Source organism: Sardina pilchardus, chromosome 11 (genome assembly GCF_963854185.1).
Source record: "Sardina pilchardus chromosome 11, fSarPil1.1, whole genome shotgun sequence".
NCBI lineage: Eukaryota > Metazoa > Chordata > Actinopteri > Clupeiformes > Clupeidae > Sardina > Sardina pilchardus.
Genome location: NC_085004.1, coordinates 33353329 through 33377969, shown reverse-complemented (window position 1 = coordinate 33377969; position 24641 = coordinate 33353329). Strand labels below are relative to the sequence as shown.

At 45.7% G+C, this 24641-nt stretch overlaps 1 protein-coding gene across 2 annotated transcripts in view; it reads left to right on the top strand.

Annotated features, from left to right (window-relative positions):
* Nucleotides 1-23497, top strand: part of pigg (phosphatidylinositol glycan anchor biosynthesis class G (EMM blood group)) — a 103539-nt gene extending 80042 nt beyond the window's left edge. The window contains exons 11-13 of one of the 2 annotated variants that reach the window (XM_062549657.1): nucleotides 2143-2452; nucleotides 4630-4793; nucleotides 23280-23497. In XM_062549657.1, the coding sequence (XP_062405641.1) occupies nucleotides 2143-2452; nucleotides 4630-4793; nucleotides 23280-23316 (511 nt within the window). In that variant the 3' untranslated portion in view covers nucleotides 23317-23497. Of the gene's footprint in view, nucleotides 1-2142; nucleotides 2453-4629; nucleotides 4794-16567; nucleotides 18268-23279 lie in introns of those variants that run through there. The other variant, XM_062549656.1, reaches the window with a different exon arrangement.
* Nucleotides 23498-24641: the final 1144 nt, after the last annotated feature.

Here is a 24641-nt window from a genome sequence, read left to right as displayed (position 1 = left end):
CCCCCCAGCCCATAGGCTACAGTACAGCTCACATCCTCACATCCAGCCGTGCTGTTTACGCCGTCTCCCCCCTTATTCCATACTCTTCCCCCACCCCAGCCCACCCCAAATCCTGTCAGGATTGAAGACTTGTGGGGAGATGAAAGTGTAAGCCCTGTTTGTGAGGTGTGAGAGATTGTTACTACTGAGACCTCTCTTCTTATCTGTGCCCCACGCTGCGTCATTCCTTTTGAGATCAGCCAGAAAACAACAGGCTGTTGCTTAGGCCCCGTTGCCATAGTGACTTGTCAGGAAGTTGTGGTTGGTGCCTGCTGTGCTTTTAATGGAGCATCAGGAACAGCAGTGTGCAACCCATCCTCATCGGAGGTGTGTGTGTTTGTGTGTGTGTGTGTGTGTGTGTGTGTGTGTGTGTGTGTGAGCCATAGTATGTCATACAGCATTGTTTTACGTAAAGTCTTTTGTTGCACATCGCCCTGACATGATCTATTTCCTTCCTCACTAATGGCTTGTTCCCCATGAGCCTGGTCCAATGCTCTCTCTCACTCTCTCTCTCCCTCCCTTCTTCTCCCTCTCCCTCTTTCTCTGTCTCCCTCACTCTCTCTTTCACTCTCTCTCTACCTCTCTCTTGCTCTCTTTTTTTTCTCTCTGCGGGCAGATTTTCATTTAGTGCTTACACAGACTTTGAATAGCCTGCGCTTGACCATAACATTTTTATTGGTGTGCATAAAAAAATCATTTTAATAGAAATCCAATAGCACTCTCTCTGTGGGAGGCCTCATATATTATCCTTAGCTAACTGTGAGGACATTAGAGGAGGGGAAAACAGCAGGTTTGAATACATTTGGGTTATATATCTTGTCTGAACTCCTCTCTGGGCTCTGATGTCCTCTATTCCTCTGTTGTTGACCAGGGAAACTGTAGAGTTTATTCTATTGATCTTTTAGACGTCAATATGTTTGGGTTTGGGTACAGATAAACAGGAGTGCACTAATGCTGCAGACTAAATATTTACCCTCGAGAGTCTGAAAGAACTCACCCCTGCTCTCTCACACTCTTAAAGAACAGAATAGGCAGCAGGAAAAGGGAAGATTGCTCGATAGCCACGTTTACATGGACACCTCTATTCCGATTAGAAATGGATTAGCGGCTCAATTGGAATAAAAATCGTCATATAAACACCTCAATCGGAATGAAATGCCTGATCCGATCAGAATTTTAATCGAAATGGAAGAGGTGGTATAGTCCGTTCCTATTCTGAATTAACAGACACGCATACGGTCATTTGGATTGAAAGTAGGCAACAACAGCTATTCCGATCAAAGATTCCAAAGTGCTTGAAAGCATCAGATCTGAATAGAACGTACCCTACGTAAACAGAAGGCACAACATTTTCAATCGGAATAGTTTAATCTGAAAGAAAAAAAACCTGTCCATGGTAAACGTGGCTATTGTGTCAGGGAATCTATTATTGTTGCTATTACTGAATACTGTGGAGGTATCATCTTCATAATAAGCAGTCTAGACTATGCTGTGCTTTTATCTTCTTGTGCTCTCTGCCGCTGGTTATACTTTCTTTCATTTTGTGGCCTTTTGTTATTCTGTTTATTATGAAACTGAAACTCTTCATTTATTTTATGATGGAATTTTACATATTCTTGCATGGATCAAGGAGGTATTAAAGAGTGTGCTATCACATTAACTGGGTTAAGGGTGAAATTAAAGGTGTCTGTTTCTAAACGAAGGCATTTATAATACACATTAAGGTGTGTTTCATGGTTTTTAAGGAGTAGACTATGCTGAAGACAACATGAGGAATTGAAGGATTTAGGGATGTTTCAGACTCTGGTTTCTTTTGGCTTGTGTGAGACTCTGAGCTGACCAACACAGTGGGGCAGGCTGCAGGTCGAGCCTCCTTCTTCTCTTATCTTGTTCTTCAGCTGCTAGAACGAGCTCCTGACGGCACCTACATCATTCCTGGGGTCAGCAGCCCAGGAGGCGCACACGCTGAAGAAAAGCGTTTATCTGCTTTGTGTTCTAAATGTCTGGATGAGAGTGGCTCCCTAATGGAGGAGCGTAACTCTAATCTGCTAATGCAGTGTTTGATGTGACTGTAATCTGGTGTAATCTGTCTCCTCTCCCCAGGGGCACGATGGAGGCGCGCTTCGTCTACGTCTTCGTGCTGGGCATCCTCTTCACCGGCGCCAAGGACCTGCTCCGCTCGCAGCTGGTGGCGGCGGAGGCTCGTCTGCGTGGGCGTGGCCTGTGGGAGGTGTACAGCGGCGTGGTGCTGCTCATCGCCCTGCTGCTGCGGCCGCACAACCTGCCCACGCTGGCCTGCTGCCTGCTGGTCCAGGCGCTCATGGCCCAGTTCATCTGGAAGAGGCTCCACTACGACGCCGCGCAGACCACCATCATGCACTACTGGTTCGGGCAGGCCTTCTTCTACTTCCAGGTCAGCCTTTTTATTCACCTGTGCCATATCTACGGTACAATAGTTTTTTTGTTAAATATGGCACAGTTTTAAGACAGCGAGGAGTGGTTAAGGGAACCTGTGCTGCCGAAGGTTTTGTTGGATTGGGTGTTCACACTGGCATTTTTTTTGCGTGAAATAATTTGTAAGAAAGAGGTGAAAATGTAATTGAAAAATCAATTGAATGCCTATTGAATAGCGTTCACTTGGTTTACAGACATGTGGCAGTAAGTGTGAAATGTAAGATAATTAAAACGGAATTCAACACCTGAATGTTTACCCTGCATTAGAATTTCAGTGGAAGCTTTTCTTAAGATCACAGCTCGGAGTTTGTTTCCATGGTGCCAAAGTTTGACAGAGTTTTTCAATTAAGCTTGGCTGCTCATCTCATTTCATTTTTTAAACAGAATCAGCCTCAATCGCAGACTCCTGCGTGTGGGACAGAACTCTGTGTTCCAACCCAATGGACACCGACTCATTCATGTGTCTCATCTGTAATAGCAGTGGAATGTCCTGATGTGTGTGCTATGCTAAGTGGCGCTAGGCAGGGTAAATGAACAAGGTGCCCTACCCCGCTCGTAAATAAGCCACCTCTCACTCTGTCTGTGACCCCCGATAACCCAGCGCAATGTGAGGTCGTTACCGCGGTGAAAGGGTTCATAAATATGCCACGCTGGGCCAATTATCACTTTAGCTAGCGGGGCGTGAAATTGTGAACCTGGCGGAATGGCTTTTGGGGGACCCAGGTTTTTCAGCATGGTGGCCAGCAACACACACACACACACACACACACACACACACACACACACACACACACACACACAAAGCAACACTTTCATTTTTTGTGCACTGTGAGTCGACTTTATCTTTTAGAAGTCTGTACTTTTGTGCTGTGTATCTTTTGTAAAAACCCACAGAAAGCGGTGGGGAGGTAAGAATCAATGTCCAGCCTCCTTCGACAGGCTCCATCGCCTCTCAGCCAGCAGCCAGAGCTGGGTGGCAGACAGTGGGTCCTTCAGACAGGCCTGCTTAAGCCGCCTCCATCAGTGCCCGAATTAATTTAGCTGGGCCGTGCAGCAGAGGACACCTCCATCACATGGCGTCAGTCGAGGGCTTTTCTGACCGAGTAGAGGGGCGGAATGAGAAAGAGAACGAACAAGACCGCAAGTGAAGAGCGGAAACGAAGAGTGACAACGAGGCACGGGGGGGGGGGGGGGGGGGGGTAGAGGAGGCGGGGGGTTTAGGTGTCGGGGGGTGGAAGGAGGGGTGAGAGGAGGTAGATACGGGGTGGCTTGTCTCTCCATTTCTGTTGCTCTTGCCAGGGCGAAGGAAAGTGACAGACATGGCAGCCTGCAAATAACCTGGGGAGGTGTGAAGAGGAGTGAAAACGAGCACCAAGCTTCCATTCATTACTCGCCATCCTCCTCAGCACCCTCGCACACCTCACAGATGCTGTCTGCTTGTCTGTGTCTGTCTGTCTGCCTGTAAGTCTGTCTATCTACCTATAAGTCTGTCTGTCTGTCTGTCCGTCTGTCTGTCTGTCTACCTTTGAGTCTGTCTGTCTGTTTCCATGCCGAGATGTCTGTCTGTCTATCTGTCTATCTGTGGCGGCTGCTTCCGAAAAAAGCACACACAAGTGCCTAAGTTTAATCATCTCTTTATGTCTGTACTCTGAACACTACATGCTAAGGGCCCCATACTGAACACTACATGCTAAGGGCCCCATACTGAACACTACATGCTAAGGGCCCCATACTGAACACAGGGTCCCATACTGAACACTACATGCTAAGGGCCCCATACTGAACACTACATGCTAAGGGCCCCATACTGAACACTACATGCTAAGGGTCCCATACTGAACACTACATGCTAAGGGTCCCATACTGAACAATACATGCTAAGGGCCCCATACTGAACACTACATGCTAAGGGCCCCATACTGAGCAGTATATGCTAAGAATACATTCTAGTGAATTTTCTGTTTGTGCCATAACTCTGCTATGTCTTTATCCAGGGAATTTGGTCGTCTGACTGCGATGCGAGGCATACTAATGTGTGTTTGGGAGTGGAGAACGTCAAGAATAGGAGACGATGTTTGCGTGTTTCGGTGGGATTACTGGTCTTAATGCATCATGGTTTTGTTTTCTGGGCTCTAGGGTAACTCCAATAACATAGCGACGGTGGACATCTCGGTGGGTTTCGTCGGGCTGGAGAGCTACGTGGAGGCGCCGGCCATCTTCCTGACGGCACTCAGCACCTACGCCGGACCCCTGCTCTGGGCCTGCCACCTGGTGTGCTACCTCAGCTCCGAGAGAGACAGGTGCGCCCAGCCTTACACACACACACACACATACACACACACATACTGTACACAATCTCTCTCTTGTTTTCTCTCTTTTCTCTCACTCCTCATGCTCAAGCCTACAGTACACAAGCCTGACTGAAGGGTTGCAGTAACTGCTATATGAAGTTAATTAGGTGGTTGTAGCCTTATGATCTGTAGTTAGTCAGTAGCATTCAGTAGACATGTCCTCCCCTCTAATCAGACCATCCTCCTCTCACCTCTACTGTATATGCGTGCGCACATCATTAGCTCTACATTTTCTTCCCAAGCACGCAAAGATTACGTTTTCTACTGTACTGTCAAATATGGGATTTGTGTCCAATCAAGAAACTTCAGAAACTGTGAAGTGCCTCTCACTTTACATGCCATGCATGTTGTTGTTGGAAGCAAACACACTGTTTTGTTATTATGATCAAAGGCAGTTAAACATTATTCTCATAAAGAGTATGAGTCTTTTTGTATGCCTGTCTGTTTCTTTTGATTTCTTCTGCCATTTTAAACATCATTTTCTAAACTGTGATACTATGTCTTAGATAATATGTGCGCAGATTGCCTTCAGTCGTATTGAGTGGACTCCAATTTCTCTTCAGTAATGAGCCTTTTCACATGCCTACAAAAGATACTGCTAGAAAACTAGAAAGAGAAGCATTCAAAATGCTGTACAAGAAATGTAAATGATCAGTTGCTCTTTCTCTCACCCCTTAAACAAGGGCTTCTTTCTTTCTTTCTTTCTTTCTTTCTTTTTCTGACAAACATACTGGGGAGACGGAGAGCAAAAGAACAAAGAATAATGAGTTCATATGTACATCAAATCAAAGAACATTTGTCGGATAAAGGAAGTTGGCATTTTTTAAAGATAAAGGAATTACTTTTTTATCATGCTTTAGGCCTCTTCTAACCAATCCCAATTAGCGTGAATGAAAATTAGCTTGAAGTGTAGCCGGGGTGAATCCTCTCTCACAAACACACACACACACACACACACACACACACACACACACAGACCCTCATTCATGAAGCTCAATTATTCATGGAAACACGCGCAGAAGGAATCCTGGATTTAAGAGCTCATAACGGAGATGAGATTGGAGGGTGTTATTACTAGACGCTCTTTCTCTCTCTCTTATTCTCTCCCCCTCCCTTTTTTTCTCTCTTTCTCTCTCTCCCTCTTTCTTTCTCTTTCTCTACTGTCTTTCTCTCTCTTCCTTTCCTCTGTCTCTCTCTCTCTCTCTCTCACACACACACACACACACACACACACACACACACACACACACACACACTCACTGACTTTCACATTCACTCCCTTTTACATACACACACATATACAAGCTTTATTTATTTATACAACTTTTTTGGTATCTTTTGCGTTTCTTATCCAAGCTATATCAAACTTGATACTGCGTTTGATACTGCGGTTACTTGTGCCCTTTAGCAATTCATGTAGGCGAGTGGTTCGAGAGATATGCAAACAATAGACAGACAGATACACACACACAAACACACAGGGCCACTCACAAGTGAAAATGACATTTTGCGGCATCATTTGTCTCACTGTACGACCCCAAACACAGAGAGGTTGAGCTCTTATCACTCAGCTTGGTGAGAGACTATTGTATTTGCAGACCTGCCAGTCCTCTGCACCCTTCAGGTCAACATGGTGGATGATGGATGTTGGGAGCGCTCAGGCTAGTCACAGTGCACCGTGTGTGGGTGGGTGTGTATGTGTGTGTGTGTGTGTGGGGGGGGGGGGGATTACAGGGTCTGTATGAAAGCATGCTCTCCCCTGCAGGCACTGACAGTGTGTTTCATGGTGTTTATTAAAAAGTATAATATGCATGTATTCATGGGTTTCATCAGGTCCCTTTCCACAGGTGTATAAAATCAAGCACCTAGATTATGAATGCAAAGTGTGTGGTGCTTGATTAATACACCTGTGGAAAGGGACCTGATGAAACCCATGAATAGAGCATGCTCCAGTTTACAGAACTTTGACCAGCTAGACCCTACTGGCAGCACTGACCAGCTCTAGACCCTACTGAGCCAGCACTAACCAGCTAGACCCTACTGAGCCAGCACTGACCAGCTCTAGACCCTACTGAGCCAGCACTAACCAGCTAGACCCTACAGAGCCAGCACCAAGCCCACTGTTTCTGACGCTACTTGCAACTTCAAACATGGCATCTTAAGTACAAAAGAGACCGCAAGTGAATGAAAGCCAGTCACTGGAGTGCAGAATGCCGTGCTCTGCTTTTTTACGCATACGCATTTATGGGAAGGTCGAGGGGAAAGTGGGAGTATCACGCAAAAACATGGAGGAGAAGTACAGTACTACTAGCAGGTATTTCATCATATGTATGTAAACAGTGCACGTTTGTTTTGCTGTGAAATATTTCTGCCTTTTGATAGCATGTATAATCCAAATTGAGGTTAACTGCATCAATTAAAGAAACTTTCAGAGATCAGAATCAGTATTTTGAGCACCAGTTTTTCATGTCATGTCAAAAGCAACCTTAACTTTTGTTTGCCTTTCAAATGCTGTACTTTCACTCTCACATCATCCACTTCTTCTACAATCTGCTAGACTAGGGTATTAAGTCTGTCATAGCCTATGTGATTTCTTTCTTTCTTCCTTTCTTTCTACAGGAAATGTAGATGATTAGTTGCTCTTTCTTTCACCCCTTAAACAAGGGCTTTTTCTTTCTTTCTTTCTTTCTTTCTTTTTCTGACAAAATACTTACTGTGGAAACGGAGAGCAAAAGAACAAAGAGTAATGAGTACAAATGTACATCAAATCAAAGAACATTTGTCGGGTTAAAGGAAGTTGGCATTTTTTAAAAGATAAAGGAATTACTTTTTTTTTATCATGCTTTACTGTAGGCCTCATGTGCAGTTCATGACAGTTGTTATGAATGTGTTATGAATGAACCCGTCAAGTAAAGTGTTACCGCCTCTTTTAACCAATCTCAATTCTGAGTAGCACTTTTTCATGCCTTGTCAAAAGCAACCTTAGCTTTTGCTTGCCTTTCTAATGTCGTACTTTCACTTTACGTCATCCACTTCCTCCACATCTGCTAGACTAGGGTATTAAGTCCGTCATAGCCTATGTGCAGTAAATAGTTACTTTAAGTAGTACCGTAAATAGTATTTTTTTGTAAGTGGAGTAGAACCACTGCTCTGTATGTTATCATGTATGATCGCTAAACGTTTTATTATTTTGTCACCAGTTAACTCCATTAAACTGTGCTTGGGGTTGAGTTATATCGTTCAGCTATAGGCACTGCAAATTGTGTTAGAGGGCGATGACGGTTGCTGTTGTAATGAAGTGAAAGCTTATTAAATGCCATGCAGTGTGGCAAGGCACAGCGTTCGCTTTCTGCGCCCTGAATAACTGACTATTAGGGCTGTCTTTGTACATTGAGCCCTCGATGCTTTCATATTCTGTCTGTCCATAGAATCGTAGTCAGTGGTGCATCTTAAATCAATTCATTTTTATATGTCTGTCAGAAATAGCTGCAACTTGTTTTTTTTACATAACGCATGCTAGTAGGTGTCAGTTACATTATGCCCTCTTCAAACATCTAACAGGCAACTGTTATTTGCGTGAATAGAGTAATATGGTTATTTGCATGATTAATGTAAAGTAAGTGTACATAGTTTATTGGAAGTAAATCTGCCGTGGCGTCTGCGTGGGTGGAGTGTTGAGGGGTTGAGGGACAGTAAGGGAGGAGTCACTCTACTCTTCAACCCCCCACGATAGGTGCAAAAGTCCTGAACAGTACTGAGAAAGAATGGGATTATAGACACACACACACACACACACACACACACACACACACACACACACATAAACGCCTATTTTATTTCCAGTCCTGTCATTTCCAGAACATTAGCCAAGGTTCACAATTCTTTTATTGTTATCTTTTGCATTTCTTGCAAACTATATTAAACTTGATACTGCGTCTATCTGTGCCCATAGCAAGACAGTTGCCTAGTGTGAAGTCACTTAGACAAATGGTTTGAGAGATATGCAAAGAACACACACACACACACACACACACACACACACACACACACACACACACAAAGATGTTTCTTGAATTAATGAATACAAACCTGAAACGACACCATAGCCTTAAAAAACCTCATCTCAGTCACTAATCTATCACTCTTTAAGTTATTCAAAGCATGTCGGACAACGAGAGGTTTTGCCATGTTGATGCATTAACTCCCTTCATATTTGTAGATTTCAAACACCTTCCACAGATGGCCTTGCTGGCGTCCATGCCCTTGTCCTGAGTGTGGGCAGTGAGTGGAATATCCATGTATTTGACTTGATGCGTCTGCTTTTATATTGCAGCTATTCCTCTGGTTTTGTCACCATGAAAGCTGTTGTGTGCATATCAAGTCAATGTTATTAGTATAGTACACTTCATATTCAGAGTTCATTCAATGGGCTTAACATAAACACAAGCAAACAGGAATAGCTAATAAAAGTGAAGGGGAATTGTCAAAGAGTAGTATAAAAAGTAATACAAATAAGTAAATAAAAGACATAAAACACAAGGTAATAGTACATGAAAGCATAAAAGGGCAATAGTTTAAAAGTGTTTAAAAAGTAATAATTAAAACACATACAAAAAGCAACACCCTGTAAACAGCAGCACTCTGGAGATTGTTGAAGTAGTCCAAACTGTGCATGCACACATATATTTCCTTGCAGGGTCAAAATGCAAGACCACAGGGCTTGATAGTCTCCCTCATAGAGTACTATCACCCAAATAGTCTGTTGAACCATAAAGAAGGAGCCAATACACTCTCGTTATAGCCTGCTCCTACCATACTCTCCTACATTCATAATGTAAAGAGAGTCTGGTCACTTTCCATTGCCAAGCGTTAACTTCCTTGAATGCAGACACTCTGTTGATGTTTAAGACTATCTGCCCAGAACCACTCTGATCTGCCATAACCAAACTAACGCACGACCTCAACGTCATCGTTCTCAGCTACTCTCTCTGTTCGCTGATTGGACCTGCACATTTCTGTGTTGAGAAAACCCGCGGATACTGTATGCCGCAGACCCAGACTACGTAGTGAAATGAACTACGTAATGTATGTATGCGGAGCCAGGCTACTCTCATTATGCCCGATCTGCCTATTCTGTTAGAGTGACAGGACAACTACTTCATGGTATCCCCCTTTGCCCAACTAAGGACAGCAGTAGTGCCACAAGGAACAATAGTACTCATCCCGAAGAGTGCTCTGTGAACTGAGTAATGAAGATCGTACCACAAACCGCACTCAGACATGTTACAAAGATTGCCTTTAATAGGCAATCACAAAGCAGCAAAGTCACATCCAGGATGATGTGACACACAAAGACCATGGGTCAGAAAAGATTAACATTTTAGCTGAAAAACGTTCTAAGCTGTGTAACTCAGTGTAATAACGATCCTAGTCAAACACCCAGTGAACCGCAGCGCTCTATGAAGATTTTTGGAAGTAGTGCCGCACTGTGTGCGCACACATATGCTTTGCCATACTAATGTGGGAGTAAGTGTCTGGCACTGCCTGTCCACTGTGCCTACCAGAGCAACACACACACACACACACACACACACACACACACATACACACACACACACACACACACACACACACACACACACAAACAAACAAACAGTGTCCAGCTGTCACACGTCTATGTGCTCATAGGATTTCAGCTCTTATTGAAACACTTTTATTGTTCCAATGCTGCCACTGATAAAAATGGAGCATGGTGCAGATTCAAACAGCAGGCTATTTTTAGACCTTTCTGGAATCAGTATCCGGTGCAACACTTATAACCTCTATACTCAACCAGACTCCACTGGAGAACCCTCACAGCCCCATCCCAATACTCCTTCTCTGTAAACACACACACACACACACACACACACACACACACACACACACACACACACACACACTAATACTTACCCACTTACACACACACACACACACACACACACACACAGATGCGTGCTAGGGTGCATCAAGTGCCCCTCTCTCTCTCAAAAACTCTTCTTTGGTGGATAAGTGACGGATGAGCAGGATAATGTTTTTGTTTATTTTTTGGTCAAATCTAATTAAATAGTTTTTATAGTTCAGTCCTTGGGAGTTGTAGGCTATCCTCACAGTGAACCGTAAACAACACAGATTTCATTCAGACCCAAACTTGGAAATCGCCACCTTTCACTGATTATATTCACAAGGTTGCCTCCGCCTTCTTCTGAACATGGACTTTTCTTCTTTTTTTTTTTTACACACACATATACACCAACGCATACATACAGTATACCTACATAGATACATACTGTAGATACATACACACATACACACCATATACACAACCCCCCCCCCCCAAAAAAAACCCCAAAAACAACAACAACAACTACAACAACAACAAAAAACTGGCTTTTATACTAATTGCCATTGGCTTATCTTACAGAGGTGTTATTTTCGTTCTTTTAACCTCTTCGAAAAACAGCTTTTATCCAATATCACACACAATTCCCTCCAACTTACTTAAGCGGAAAAAGTACCATTTTGTCTTGAAAAACCTTTCATTTTTAGCAATTCTATGGGTTACCTTTTCCATCCTGTACACATCCTCTACCGTTGCTAGCCATTTATTTACATTAGGGGGGTTCAATTTTGTCCCAGCTTCTTGTTGTTTGTTTAAGTGCTGTGATTCTCAAAATCCAGAAAAGATAACATTGTCCTTTTTCACACACACACACACACACACACACACACACACACAAACACACACACACACTCACCCACTAACATTCCCACAAATAGACTTCGTTGGTGGAAAAGCCCTTTGCTCTTCCTTGTCTCCCCACATGAAAAGAGAGACCACTTGTGAAAGTGCAGCGTGCTAGTCTGTGTGATAAACGGCGCGCTCTTAGTAGCTCAGTCCAAAAGCATCTCATATATAATGCAGCACACTACATCAGCACATCCCCACTCCCATGGCCACACCACATACTGGAAAGGGCCCCTGATCAATACCCAGAGTGGAGCTCCAGCCTTCCTGGACATCCCGCCGCCCGCTGGGACGGGGCCGGCACCGAGCCCAGCCGAACCGAGCCGCCGCACAGACCAGAAGTTTTAACAGCCTGGAGAAGAGGAGAGAGAAGTGGAGTGTGTGTGTGTGTGTGTGTGTCCATGTGTGTGAGAGAGAGAGATTGTGTGTGTGTGTGTCTGAGAGTGAGAGAGATAGAGAGGGTGTGTGTGTGTGTGTGTGTGTGTGTGTGTATTTGTGGGTGTGGTGTGTGCGTATTTCTGTTTGTGTGTGTGTGCGTATTTCTGTTTTTGTGTGTGTGTGTGTGGGTGCATGCTTGTGCGTAGTTGTGTGTGTGTGTGAGCGAGCGAAAGAAAGGAAATGAGGCAAAGAAATAAAGGCAAGTGGAGAGATAGCTGCCTCTCAGGGGGGGGTGTGTGGGTGGGTGCAGTGTGTTGGCGTGTAACAGGTGTGGGGGGCTGAGGGACACGCTGCCTGCCGCTCTTGTGTTGTGGAGGGAAATCGAAGGCGGCAAACAATGCTCTATCTGGGTGTTGGGAATGGGCTGCGCACATTTAAATTGCAAATGCCTTTATCTGTGGGTGAAGTTTAGAAACCAAGAGCAAAAACAGTATCAGCTGCTTGAGTGCCTAAAAAGCCAAACAATAATAACAGGGGGCCCATCCAGAAAATAAATGACTCCGTTTTTAACCCTGTAACGTGAGACTGGCCGCGGCGGCGGGCACTGGCTGGCGGTCGTGCCAGGAGAGCGCGGCACCTCCTGAGACGCCAGGGCTGCGCGTCCATCCGTCTCGCCCGTCTGTCTGCGCTGCGGAGGCCAGAGGAACTGCTGAGCTGCGGCTGCAGCTTCTCATCACATTACCATTCGTCCCCGTGATGGACGGCGCCATTTCCTCAGGCTCGACCCACCACTCAGGAGAGAGCACGGCAGGAACATAAACCACACACACGCACGCACACACACACACACACACACACACACACACACACACACACACACACACACACACACACACACACACACACACACACACACACACATATCCCAGCAGTCCGCAGCAGCCACTGGTGCTAGTCCAGTTAGTGTGGGAAGTGCTACCTCCAGTCTGGCACGGATCACAGCGCTACTTGGCTGAGTCTGTTTACTGTAAATGCAATGTGTGTGTGTGTGTGTGTGCATGTGTGCGTTGGTGGCTTGTCGCTGCCAGAGCCTGTGTGTGTGTGTGTGTGTGTGTGTGTGTGTGTGTGTGTGTTTGGCTGGCGGAGCGTGCTGTGCTGTGCTGTGCGGTGCTGTTTTGATGCCAGGCTGCCGTGTGCTTGTTATGCGCGTGTAAACTGTGAGGGCGCGGGCCACAGTGTGGCTGATGTGTTGTGGCTGTAACAGAACTCATTTATTAGGCTTTCATTAGAGCATGCACCTGCTGTCTGTCCATGACACACACACACACACACACACACACACACTCGCTCAGTCTCCTGCTTTTTCAATCTATTTCTCTCCCAACCTCCTCCTGTTCTCTCTCTCTCTCTCTCTCTGTCATCCTTTCTCACCCTCTTCCTCATTCTTCTCTCTCTTTCAGCCTTTCTCTCTTCTATTCTGTCTCTTTCTCTTTGGCTGTCTGCCCTTATTTCTATCTCCCTTTTTTCCTCTACTTATCCCTCTCCCCCCTCCCTCTCTCTCTCTCTCTCTATCTGTCTGTTTCTTGCTTTTCTCTCTCTCTCTCTCTCTCTGGTCTCTCGCTCTCTTTCTATTTATTGTTCTTCTCTCCTTCACACTCTGTTCGTCTTTACAGTTCTCTCCTCTTTTTAGTTTGTTTTCACCCCTCTCCCATTGCCGCCCTCCCATCCCTGTTCACAGCTATGGAGTGGTGCGATGACACTGCCTGGAAATAGATATAGATCTAGTTCTATCTGTCAAGCCTTTTTTGCAGCTTGTTGAAATGCTACCGTCTGAACTCATTGAGGCGAAAGGGTGTGATCTATACCAGTAACAGCTTTGTTTGGGTCTGTTGCTGGATGTGTGATGTCAGAGTTGTAAAGGCCATCACCTGTCCACCTCCCAGAGAATACCATAGAATAGATGGACGTCAGAGTGGACACAGATTAGACAGACCCAGCTCTTCATAGAGCGCCTACTCTTCCTAGCTCTACCAACAACTGGACAGAATTAATCTACCACTACTACTTGCCTTTGCCTCCTCTAGAACTGTTACTGAACTCCGTGTGAGTAGGTTGTGGTGATATGATTTAGCACACGCGTTTGTAGATGCTGTTGCTGCGCTGACGTGTCTTTGTCTCACTGTATTGTTGATTGTGTCCTTTTTGTAAGACGCTTTGGATAAAGAGCTGCATGACTAATTGTAAATGTAAATGCAGACAGCGGAGGTTCTCTGGTGTTCCTGTCGTCTAAACCCTCAATCAAAATAGATTTACTGATGGGAATGAATCAATGGTGCACACGGCAGATTTGAAGTGATGGATGCTTCAGATACCTCACTTTATAGTGTCTGAGCTTCTTATCATTAGTGTGCTTTGGCAAGAGATGTGGCGGGATCAGGAAGAGAGGAGATGGTGATGAAGACGAGGAGAAGGGGAAGAAACAAAAGGAGATGGGGGAAAAGCGAGACTGTTCTGTGTGACTGGCCTTCCTGGGCGGCTCTCCTGTGAGACTAGAGATTAGGGTGCTGCTGAGCCGAGAGAGAGAGAGAGAAAGAGAGAGAGAGAGAAAGAGAGGAAGAGCAAGAGAGAGAGAGAAAGACTAAGTTGTGGAGCTGCACCACTGAGCCCAGCCATTCACATGAGTCACTCTTTGAGACTGGAGGGAGACAGAGACAGAATGAGGAAGAAAGGGTAGCAACACTAAAAACAGTGTAACTTTTTTTGAAAGAAAGGAAAGGTCTTTTTCACCCATTGTATGTACTTTTAAGTGGGATTGTATTTACTGTGTGTGCGTGTGTGTGTGCGTGCGTGCGTGCGTGCGTGCGTGTTGTGTGGGTTGGGTCAAAGCATGTGCACTCATTCATTTCTCATGTAATGGACTACAGTAGGTACTGTATGAGGAGTCCCTACTGTGCCCTGTGGGTCGTCCACGTTAAGTCACTGGCCAGGCAGCGGGCACACGTGTGTCCGCACTGCCCTTGGGGCTGGCTGAGCGGCGCTGGTTGGCAGTGCTGTAGCGGGCACACCTGGCTCCTCTCCAGCTCCTCAGGAGGAACAGAACGGGGCCACGCACACTGCAGCTGCACCCTGGCCCTATTCATGTCCCAGTCAAGAGGGGCACTGAGGGAGCCTGGCAGCATGTGTGTGTGTGTGTGTGTGTGTGTGTGTGTGTGTGTGTGTGTGTGTGTGTGTGTGTGTGAGAGCCTGTGAGCGTGTGTGTTTGCCTGAGTGGTTTTTGCGTGCCTGCAAGTGTGTGTGTTTGCCTATGTGTACGTGCGCATGCTGATGCGCGTGTGTGCGTTCGTTCGTGCGTGTGTGTGTGTCTTTGTCTCTGTCTCTCTGCTGTGCATGAGTGTGTGAGTGAGGGTGTGTGCAAGGGGGATTTAGCCTTTTTGTAGGACACAGTGTTAAACCTCTACCTGCCCAGGTGAGCTGAAGGCTGCATAAACCAAGTGGCTTCAGGTAGCCCCTGCGGCAGGGCTCGAGCAAATCTGATTACGCAGAGCAAAGCGTGTGTGTGAGCTTCCCTTTGTGCGACAGCTTACCTGTGGCACAACGCCCAGACCGTCGCAGTCCCCCTCTCTGGTCAATAAGTGTGAATAGCTTCCGTGGTGTGTCCATTAGTCAATAGTCTTTAAGCATCACTGTGTTGTGTAGGACAGCATCACCCCCAGCCCACGGGAATTCATCTCCCATTGTCTTTTCAAGGAGCTTTAGATTTCCAACTTTGTTTAAGAACCCATCACTTTCTTTCAGTCGTTCTCATTCTCCTCTCTCTCTCTCTCTCTCTCTCTCTCTCTCTCTCTCTCTTTCTCTCTCTCTCCCTCCCTCCCTCCCTCTCTGCCTGATGGTCTGTCTCTGTGTATCCCTCAGATTCTAATTTAAATTCAAATCAGCTTCATTGTGTGTGGTGTCAAAGTGAAAGGAGAAAGAAACGTGTCTGAATTGATTTGTGAAAAAAGAGTGATGGGGAAGATGAAATGGGAAAAGGGCACAGTCATAAATATGCATATATACAGCATCTACACATGGGGAGCTTTTTGTTGATTTGTGTATTTGTTTGTTTGTTTGTTTGTCTGTCTGTCTGTTTTTTTGAGTGGTGCAACACTCATCCCATCTTCTCAATCCTACTCTCAATTCGACTCAAGTCCAAGCCAGATTTGCCTTATTTATACTTAAAAGGTCAAATACGTTGCCATAACATGTTGAGAGTTATGAGTTGATAGGGAGATAGAAAGAAAAACTTAAACATAAGGCATCACCCCTGTGTGTCTCTCTCTCTCTCGCTCTCTCTCTCTCTCTCTCTCTCTCTCTCCTTCTCTCTCTTCTCCTATGTACTCAATACAATGGATGGCTATAAATGTACTGTACAAATATGTAAAAGCAAACCAATAGGATGACAAAAGAACAATAACACCTCTCTTTCTCTTCACCCCCATCTGCCTGTCTCTCCCTCTCTCCCTCTTTCCCTCCCTCCCTCTCTCTCTCCACCCGTCCCTGTGTCCCTGTGGCCCTGCAGTAGGAGTGGTGTGGCGCTGGGTCATGGCTGCTACTGCTTTGCTGTGCTGCGCTCGGTGCCGGCGGTGTTCTACGTGCTGCTGGTGACGGCGCTGCGCTACCACCTCTTCATCTGGAGCGTCTTCTCCCCCAAGCTGCTGTACGAGGCCATGCACACACTCGTCACCGCGCTCATCTGCGTCTTCTTCACCTTCATGGACCAGAGTCCGTCCGCCAGCAGAGCCTAACACCACCTCCTGCTCCTCCACCACCTCCTACTCCTCCACCTCCTCACCTACTCCTCCACCTCCTCCTTCAGCCTTACCCCAGCAGAGCCTAACACCACCTCCTACTCCTCCACCTCCTCACCTACTCCTCCACCTCCTCCTTCAGCCTTACCCCAGCAGAGCCTACCACCACCTCCTCCTTCAGCCTTACCCTGCACCACCGTCCCCTCCCCCTAACACCACCCAGTCCCCGGCCCACTCATGCCACACTCCACCCGCCCCCAGGCCTCTGAGGTGGGAACCCATAAACCAGGCCGGGAGGAGGGCTGGAGGCAGAGCTGGCTGGATGAAAGAGTGTGAGGTCTGGGGTGGAGATCACAGGTCCAGCACAGACATGAGCAGAGAGACTGAAGGATGGTGAGAGCTTCTGAAGCACACAGAGCGTACAGAGAGATCTGCAGATGGTATGCCGAGGTTGGCGTCTCCCCTCCTACAGAGCAGCGCTAAGCTAAGCTAATTTGCAAACTAAAGGATTACAGAATATGTGTGTGGTCTACGTGAGAACGCCACTGTTTGCTTCACTCAGGAAAAGATTCCTCTGAATGTAACTTCTGAAAAAGCTACATTTACCATTTAAAATGTTGTTTTTTTCACTAGTATTGTACCTTACTTTCAGTGGTAGACCATCACACTGTATAAGAGATCATAAGGATAAGAATTTATTAGCCTGTTGTGACTGATATGACAGATAGGTTTAAGGACTGGCATAACCAACATATCAAACTGTGACTTGTTAGAATATATTTCTTCACCGTCTGGCAGATATCCCTAAAGTTCTATAGTACTAGACTGATTTATTAGACAAAGTAACATATTGTATTGCAAGGGGTTTTTTTAGCCTCTCAGAACTTTCTTAATACAGTCGCAATAAAAAGTCATTCCACTTAATCACAAACTGAGCAGGAACTGTGCTAAGGTTCTAAAGTTCAACCTCTTCATAAGGAAAAGCCACGACGCTCAGCAGAAATTCCTCCTCCTATGATAACAGTTAATGGAGGTGCATGTAGAACTAGAATGGTTAGAAGTTAAAACCACATTCACAGATAACTCTGTCCCATTGATAATATATCATGAGTTAGCAGTTCTTATTACCGTATTACTACCTATGACATCACTCATTATGGATTAAAAAATGTAAGCTATCTAGGACAAACCCGGAAGCCATAGCAATATGTCTAAGAGACAGCACGATAACTCACACAGAGCTGACATAAACATTATTTGAATCTTATTATACATTATTGTCCAGCATTTTTGCAAATCAGATGCATTTAATGGTGTCTATTCAGTTACAGCAGAAAGTTAACAGCTGAGATGTTTTTCCCTTTCTGAACCTTACAGCATTTCGCCACCAAACACAATTGTGTGCTCGGAAATATAAACATTTGCAGTTTTACATTATATGAGGATATATGTGAGGGCTGTGATATTGAATATCCAGATTTATTCCAACAGGAGGGAGGGAGGGAGGGAGGGAGGGAAGAAGGAAAGATTATTATTTGTTGTTACCATTGATGCTTTTTGTTTGTTTGTTTGTTTGCTGAGTATGGGAGCTTCTGCTGCGTGGGTTGCTGGTCTTGCATTCAGTTGATTTCAGGATGCCGGTTTTATACCAAACACTTCTACAGTTGTGCCACTGAGAAAGCTGACAGGTCGATGAATGTGATGCTGCAAAGGTAAACCTCTGCTCATATCTGGCTAGATAACTTAGTATGAAACTGGCCGTGCAGTCAAAATGCTAGACAAAAGTAACCAGATGAGCTATTTCCTCACATATATCCACTTCTTGTCCAGACTCCAGGTACAGCCAAATCATCCCAAAACTGTTTCTGCATTTCACAAAAGGTGGCTACCACTGGATTGAATTTTCATCAAATGTAAATATCCATATATTTATTTAATGCAACTTAATTTAAATGAATGCAATTATTTTATTAAATTCACTGCGTCCATGACACAGACTGCTTTAACTGTAACAGATAGAGCATATAGTCTTATATGGATCAGCTTTGTCTGTTTCAACATGTAAGCTTTAACAACATACTGTTATCGCAGTTGCTTCCAAAAGGATACAGTGACCATTTTGAAAATATATATGTAGACATTTAAATTAATGTTGGGAAATTCTGTTTGCCAGGATGTGTATATATTTATTATATATATTCATGGTGTATTTATTTTGACCGTTGATTAAATGGTTGACTTAATGAAGATACAAGGTGGGTTTAACCTCTGTCCAGAGGCCCAGGGGCAGCAGCTGATGCAGGATCATAAGCCTCTAACTATGCAACTATTTACCATGTCTTGCTGAGATGATTCTCCCAGACATGCCAGTAATCAATGCTTGTGTTAATGTTCAGTGGTGCACTGATGCTCAGGTCTCTTTGAAGCTCAAAGGTTTGAGGATTATTGATGATTGACAGCTCTTTGAAACCTTGGGAAGTGAATGTGCTGCATCCATTCCGACAGTGCACAGGAAGTTTCTGAGAAGGATGCCAACTTTTTAAAACTACTGGCATGAGACATGAGACATTATTTGCTTAAATATTCCTGACTGAAATGCTATTTTGGTGAACACTTTTTGACTGTATCAATGGGAACTAATAGAAATGACGAGTGACGCTTTGTTAAAGGGATGGTTCACTGTTTGCTTTGATGTTCTTATGACCTGGTGGTGTGTTTTGAATGATTTATTGTCCTTTTTTACTCTTTTTGTTTGTAACCAAGTACTTTTTTGATTTTTTGACTTTCTGGGGGTCATTTCAGTATGTTATATGTAACCAGTGAGTCCCAACATTGGGGATGAATATTTGGTGTTGATTTTAGGAGGGTGAGCCTGAGCCACAGCGTCTCACTGTTATTGGGTTGAGCAGTTGATACCCCGACACAAAAAGCAGAATGGAATAATGCATTATGCATAAGCCCAATGCACATTGGCCAGCTGGTCAGGCTACAAGCAGCACCAAATCCCCCTAGCAAGAAAGCGTGAAGACTCCCTCTCCTCTCACGTCACCTGAGCTTATTTCAGCCATTCATAAAGTGCGCTGCCTCCTGAGTTTCTTGGAAAAGAGTGACAGATTTCACAGTATGAGTCTTTTGCTCAGTTCAGTGAATATGAATTATGCATCCAGGCTCTGGCCTCAAGGGGATGTCTCTCCGCCCCAGCCTCCGCCACGCACAGCCCTGCACATCCAACAGCAGCTGTCCCCATCCTGCTACTGTCATTGGAGTGTGTGTGCAAAACACCTGGCGGCCGCTAGCCTTATTTGATGAAGATTTCAAATTGGATAGGCAGGGCCGCCACGCGCCAGACGCAGCCACAAGCAGCCAGAAGCAGCCAGGCCTCTAAGCTGTAAGTGATTGCTGGCGGCCTCCCAGCAAGCCAGAGCTGGCTTTCTGCTCCCCACACACACACACACACACACACACACACACACACCGCCGGCTCTCCCAGGGTTATTATGAGTCTGATAATGAAAATTTAGGGGCGGGCGGGGGTGTGTGTGGGGGGGTGGCTGGGCTGTGCTGGGCGGGAGCGGAGCGGAGCGAGATGGAATTGTTTGTGTGATCTGATTGGGCCGTCGGCGGGCCGCTCTGATGCCCGCTCCCCTGCCAGCCCTGCTGAACGCCACTCTGAGCCCCTTATCAGCTGCAGAGCAGCTCTCCATCTCAACACTCCGCCTGTCTGCACAGCACCCGCGCCCGCTCCTCCGCCCCCCTCTCTTCCTCTCTCCATCTCTCTTCCTCTCTCCAGCTCTCTTCCTCTCTCCAGCCCTCTTCCTCTCTCATCTCTCTTCCTCTCTCCATCTCTCTTCCTCTCCATCTCTCTTCCTCTCTCCATCTCTCTTCCTCTCTCATCTCTTCCTCTCTCCATCTCTCTTCCTCTCTCATCTCTCTTCCTCTCTTCCTTCCTCACTCTGTTTCTATCTTCTCTCTCTCCCTCTCTTTCTCCCCATCAGCTACTTTCTTTTTCTACTTTTTTTCTCTAATACACTCTTGCCCTCCCTCTCCTTCTCCTCTTTGTCCCTTGTTCACTCTGTCTCTCACATTTCTCACATATCACATCTCTCTCTTTTCTTATTGCCTTTCTCTTCTCCTCCCGCTCTCTCTGTGTTCCTTTCTTTTGTGGCTCTCTCTGTATCCCTCTCTTTTGTCCCTCTCTCTCTGTATTTCTTTCTTTTGTCCCTCTCTCTCTTCCTCTCTTCTTGTCTCTCCCTGTGTTCCTCTCCTCTGGTCCCTTTCTCTCTGTGTCCCTCTCTTTTGTGGCAGTCTCCTCTGCTTGGGCTGCACAGTCCACTGCTCCAGGAGGAGTGTGTGGGTAGGGAAAGACATTAGAATCCTCATTCCTGCGGAGTTTGGAAAGGGACAGGGACAGGGAGAGAGACTCACACATATCATCCTATTATTATTCTGTTTTTTTTACTGCTGTTAATTTTATTATATACCCACATACACACTGATATATATGCCCCCTCCCTTTTTTCTTAAATGGCCTTGTTATGTATGTTACTGTCAACCCAAACAGTTATGCAAATCAAGCACATCTGAATGTGAGAGAGAGGCAGATAGGCAGGCAGACAGGCCGCGTGGGGAGGTGGGGCGCAGTGGCAGCTTTGACAGAAGTCCCATGTCCCTGCAGAGGAGGTGATGCATGGATGCTGGGGAGAGATGGTGAAACCTCCAAACCCCTGGGCTAATCCCTCTATTTACTCTGAATTTACTGTGCAAATTGCTCATTCGCGGAGGAGGCTGAGACTAGGAGTTTAGCAATTGAGCCTCAGCATCATTTGACTGTAGGGCCTCGGAAATGCAGACGTACCACACTTAAAGTTCCATGAACTTCCTTCCCCCTGCAAGAGGAGACCACTAAAAGAGCCCAGTGTATTTTTAGCTCTTCTGCTGGAGGGATCTTAAGGCTGCCTTGTGGCCTGCACCATATTTGCTGTATCATCCATTTAGTCTGCAAATCATCATATTTTTTCCTCTGAAGAGCCTGTATATTCTGAGGCAGTGGAGTCCTCTAATCCCAGCTATTAGGACCTTTGCTTGTTTTTTTACACCTCTGTTCCTCTTTGGTCTCCATGGTCACGGAACGGTAGAGCTCACCCACAGGTGCTGTGTCAGCAGTTCTGTTTGGAAGGAGAGTTTGTCCCTGAGAATTCTGGGTAATTTTTTGGTAATGATGGTGTCAATGGAGCATTTAATGTCCACCGTGCCTACAGTAAATTGTCCTTGTCATGATTACTTCTCTAGCTTGAGTGTTATCTGTTTACCGTGTTTGTAGCTTCAGTTTTGATTGTTCCATTGTTACTGTGTTTGGAGACCTGCATTATGTCAGTTGGTTATTTCTCTTTTTTTTCAATCATTATCCCTTTTTGTTCTGTAATTTATGATTGGTCGTTTTCTTCACTTTTCTGTTGGAAAAAAAATGCATTCCTTTGTTAAGCCTTGATCACCTCCATCAGTTTAAACCAGTTCACTGTACCTTAATAAGTGATTGGTGGTTTACCAACCCTTTGAAACTTTCTCCGAATAAAAACAGCTGGTTTCCCAAGCATGGCTTTTTGTGCAATCACTTCTAAGGCTGGATCTATAGCAGATTGATCTGATAGGGCCTAAGAGAACAGATCGGAGGCGGGAGGCACGCCTGTTCTCTGCTGCTTTACAGCCGTTAGCACTGAAGGAGCAATTTGTCCTGTGAAGCCATTTAAGGCGCAAGATGGATAGAGCCCATTGTCTCTTATTGTTCAGAGCAACACTGTAATGCTGCAGTGAAGAACACCGGCTCGTCTGGAGAAATAAATCAGCACATGAGATGGACTGAACAGGTGCCTCATGACCTATTTATTCCTGCAGCTGGAAACTTTCTAACTTATCTGGCCTTCATGTTTGTTTGGTTGGGTTTGTTTTATGTTCATTAAAAATCATTGCGGGGGTTTAGAGGGCAGGCTTATAAAATTCTCAAATACATAAACGAGTTCCACAGTTCTGACTGAAACTACTGCATGAGAGTCAGAGCCAATGCAGATCACCAGCACATATTCTAATCTTGTTGCTGAACCTCCAGGGCTGACGAACTGCAGTCATTTTCTCCTGCATTCGTGGCCACCTTGTCTTCACCCCTGTCAGCATGGCATCTGTGTGGGGGTGAAGCACTGCTGCAAGCAGTATTTTTAGACAATATTTTTAGGCCCAACCCTCATGCTTGAATGTGCCATAAATCACATCTCCTTATTAAATCCAGTAGATACCTCCCCAAACAGCCATTTGTCATTGAGGAAATAATGTCCCTTTTTCTGTGCGTTCTGGAATCAGATTGGCCAGGATAGCCCCAGCATCTGCGCCCTTAGCTCCCCTGTGAGCTCTATTTCGGCATCTCATCACACTGTAATACCTCTCTGATGCCTCTTTAAAATAACATATTTTTCTATTTTTCTGCGGTTTTAGTGGCCACGATGTGCGCAACCCCCCGACGCTGGATTAAGACCCGCTGCGACGGCGGAGCGTGCTGGAGCTCCCAAATCAACGCCTCACTAAAACAGACACAAGTGCCGGATGGATCGGTGCAGTAAAAACCTGACGTGGGCGTCAAAGTCCCAAGTGGCCCCCCCGACCCCTCCAAAGAGCATGGGGGCGGAGGAGGCCTTATTGAGTTCCACAGCAGGGAGAGGGAAGTTAAATCTGATGACTTTAGCAGTGAGGAGCTGTAGCGCTTAGTCTTTTCCTCTCACCCACCCACCACCCCCCCAGCCTCCACCCCACTGACAACAAACAGGTGGAGGAAGTGGAGATGGAAGGGTGGGGGGGGCCGGGTAATCAGGTGGGATTTCTCTCGCTAGACACCGCAATAGACATGCCATCGTCTGCAGCCGATGTGTTGGCGGACATTCTGGCTCAAGCTGACCAGGGGGGTGGACAGATTGACGAAGGGTTTTTGGGACGTTGAGGCTTCGTCTTGTTTAAAGCAGATGGAGTTTCTCACTGCAGCCTGAGACACTTGGAGGCGAAAGTTAAGCGAAGGACATTCAAACAAGAGGGAGATGGTGTGTGTGTGTGTGGGGGGGGGGGGGGTCTGGAGGGTTGGGGTAAGGGGGGGTCGTACAGGCTATTTATGAATATTCATCCGACGAGGGCCATACTGTACCTCAAAGGGATTACACGTTATGTAAGGCTTTTCTCTGCTCTCACTGAGGGGGTGCATCATGTCGGCATAATCATTTACTGCAGGGGGGCAGACACACACTCTGGGCTTTTTTTCTCTGCTCTTTCTCGTAGGCTTTTCAAAGGGTTTACCAACTTCTCTCACTTTTTGACAGCTGAGCTGACTGGCAGTTGTTTGTGTCAAGAAACTTTCAGACTTTTTAAGACTTTAAAGAAAATCCTACTGACCAGGTCAATGCTTTGTTCCTCTGCCTCGGCCCCCACACAGCCTTTGTCTCCTGCGTTAGCCTCAGGCTCACAAAGCATGGAAATGACACAGATAATGATTACAGATGACATATTAAAGGCTATGAAATGTGAAAAAAAGAAAAAAAGATTCTACGTTTAACTGGTTTAATTTCAACTCCTGATCAACTAGCCAACACCAACACTGAATTGCTCTGAACTGGAACAGAAGCATTCTTTAGTGTCCTTCTAGGCAGCATTTATATCAAATAATAGATATTTTCAAATGAACATGTAACTGCAGTATCCCATTTAAAAAATGGGATGTGTGTGTGTGTGTGTGTGTGTGTTAGCGGGTGGTTATGTGTGTGCGTGCGTGTGTGTGTGCGTGTTACTTAGGTGGTGGTTGTGTGTGTGTGTGTG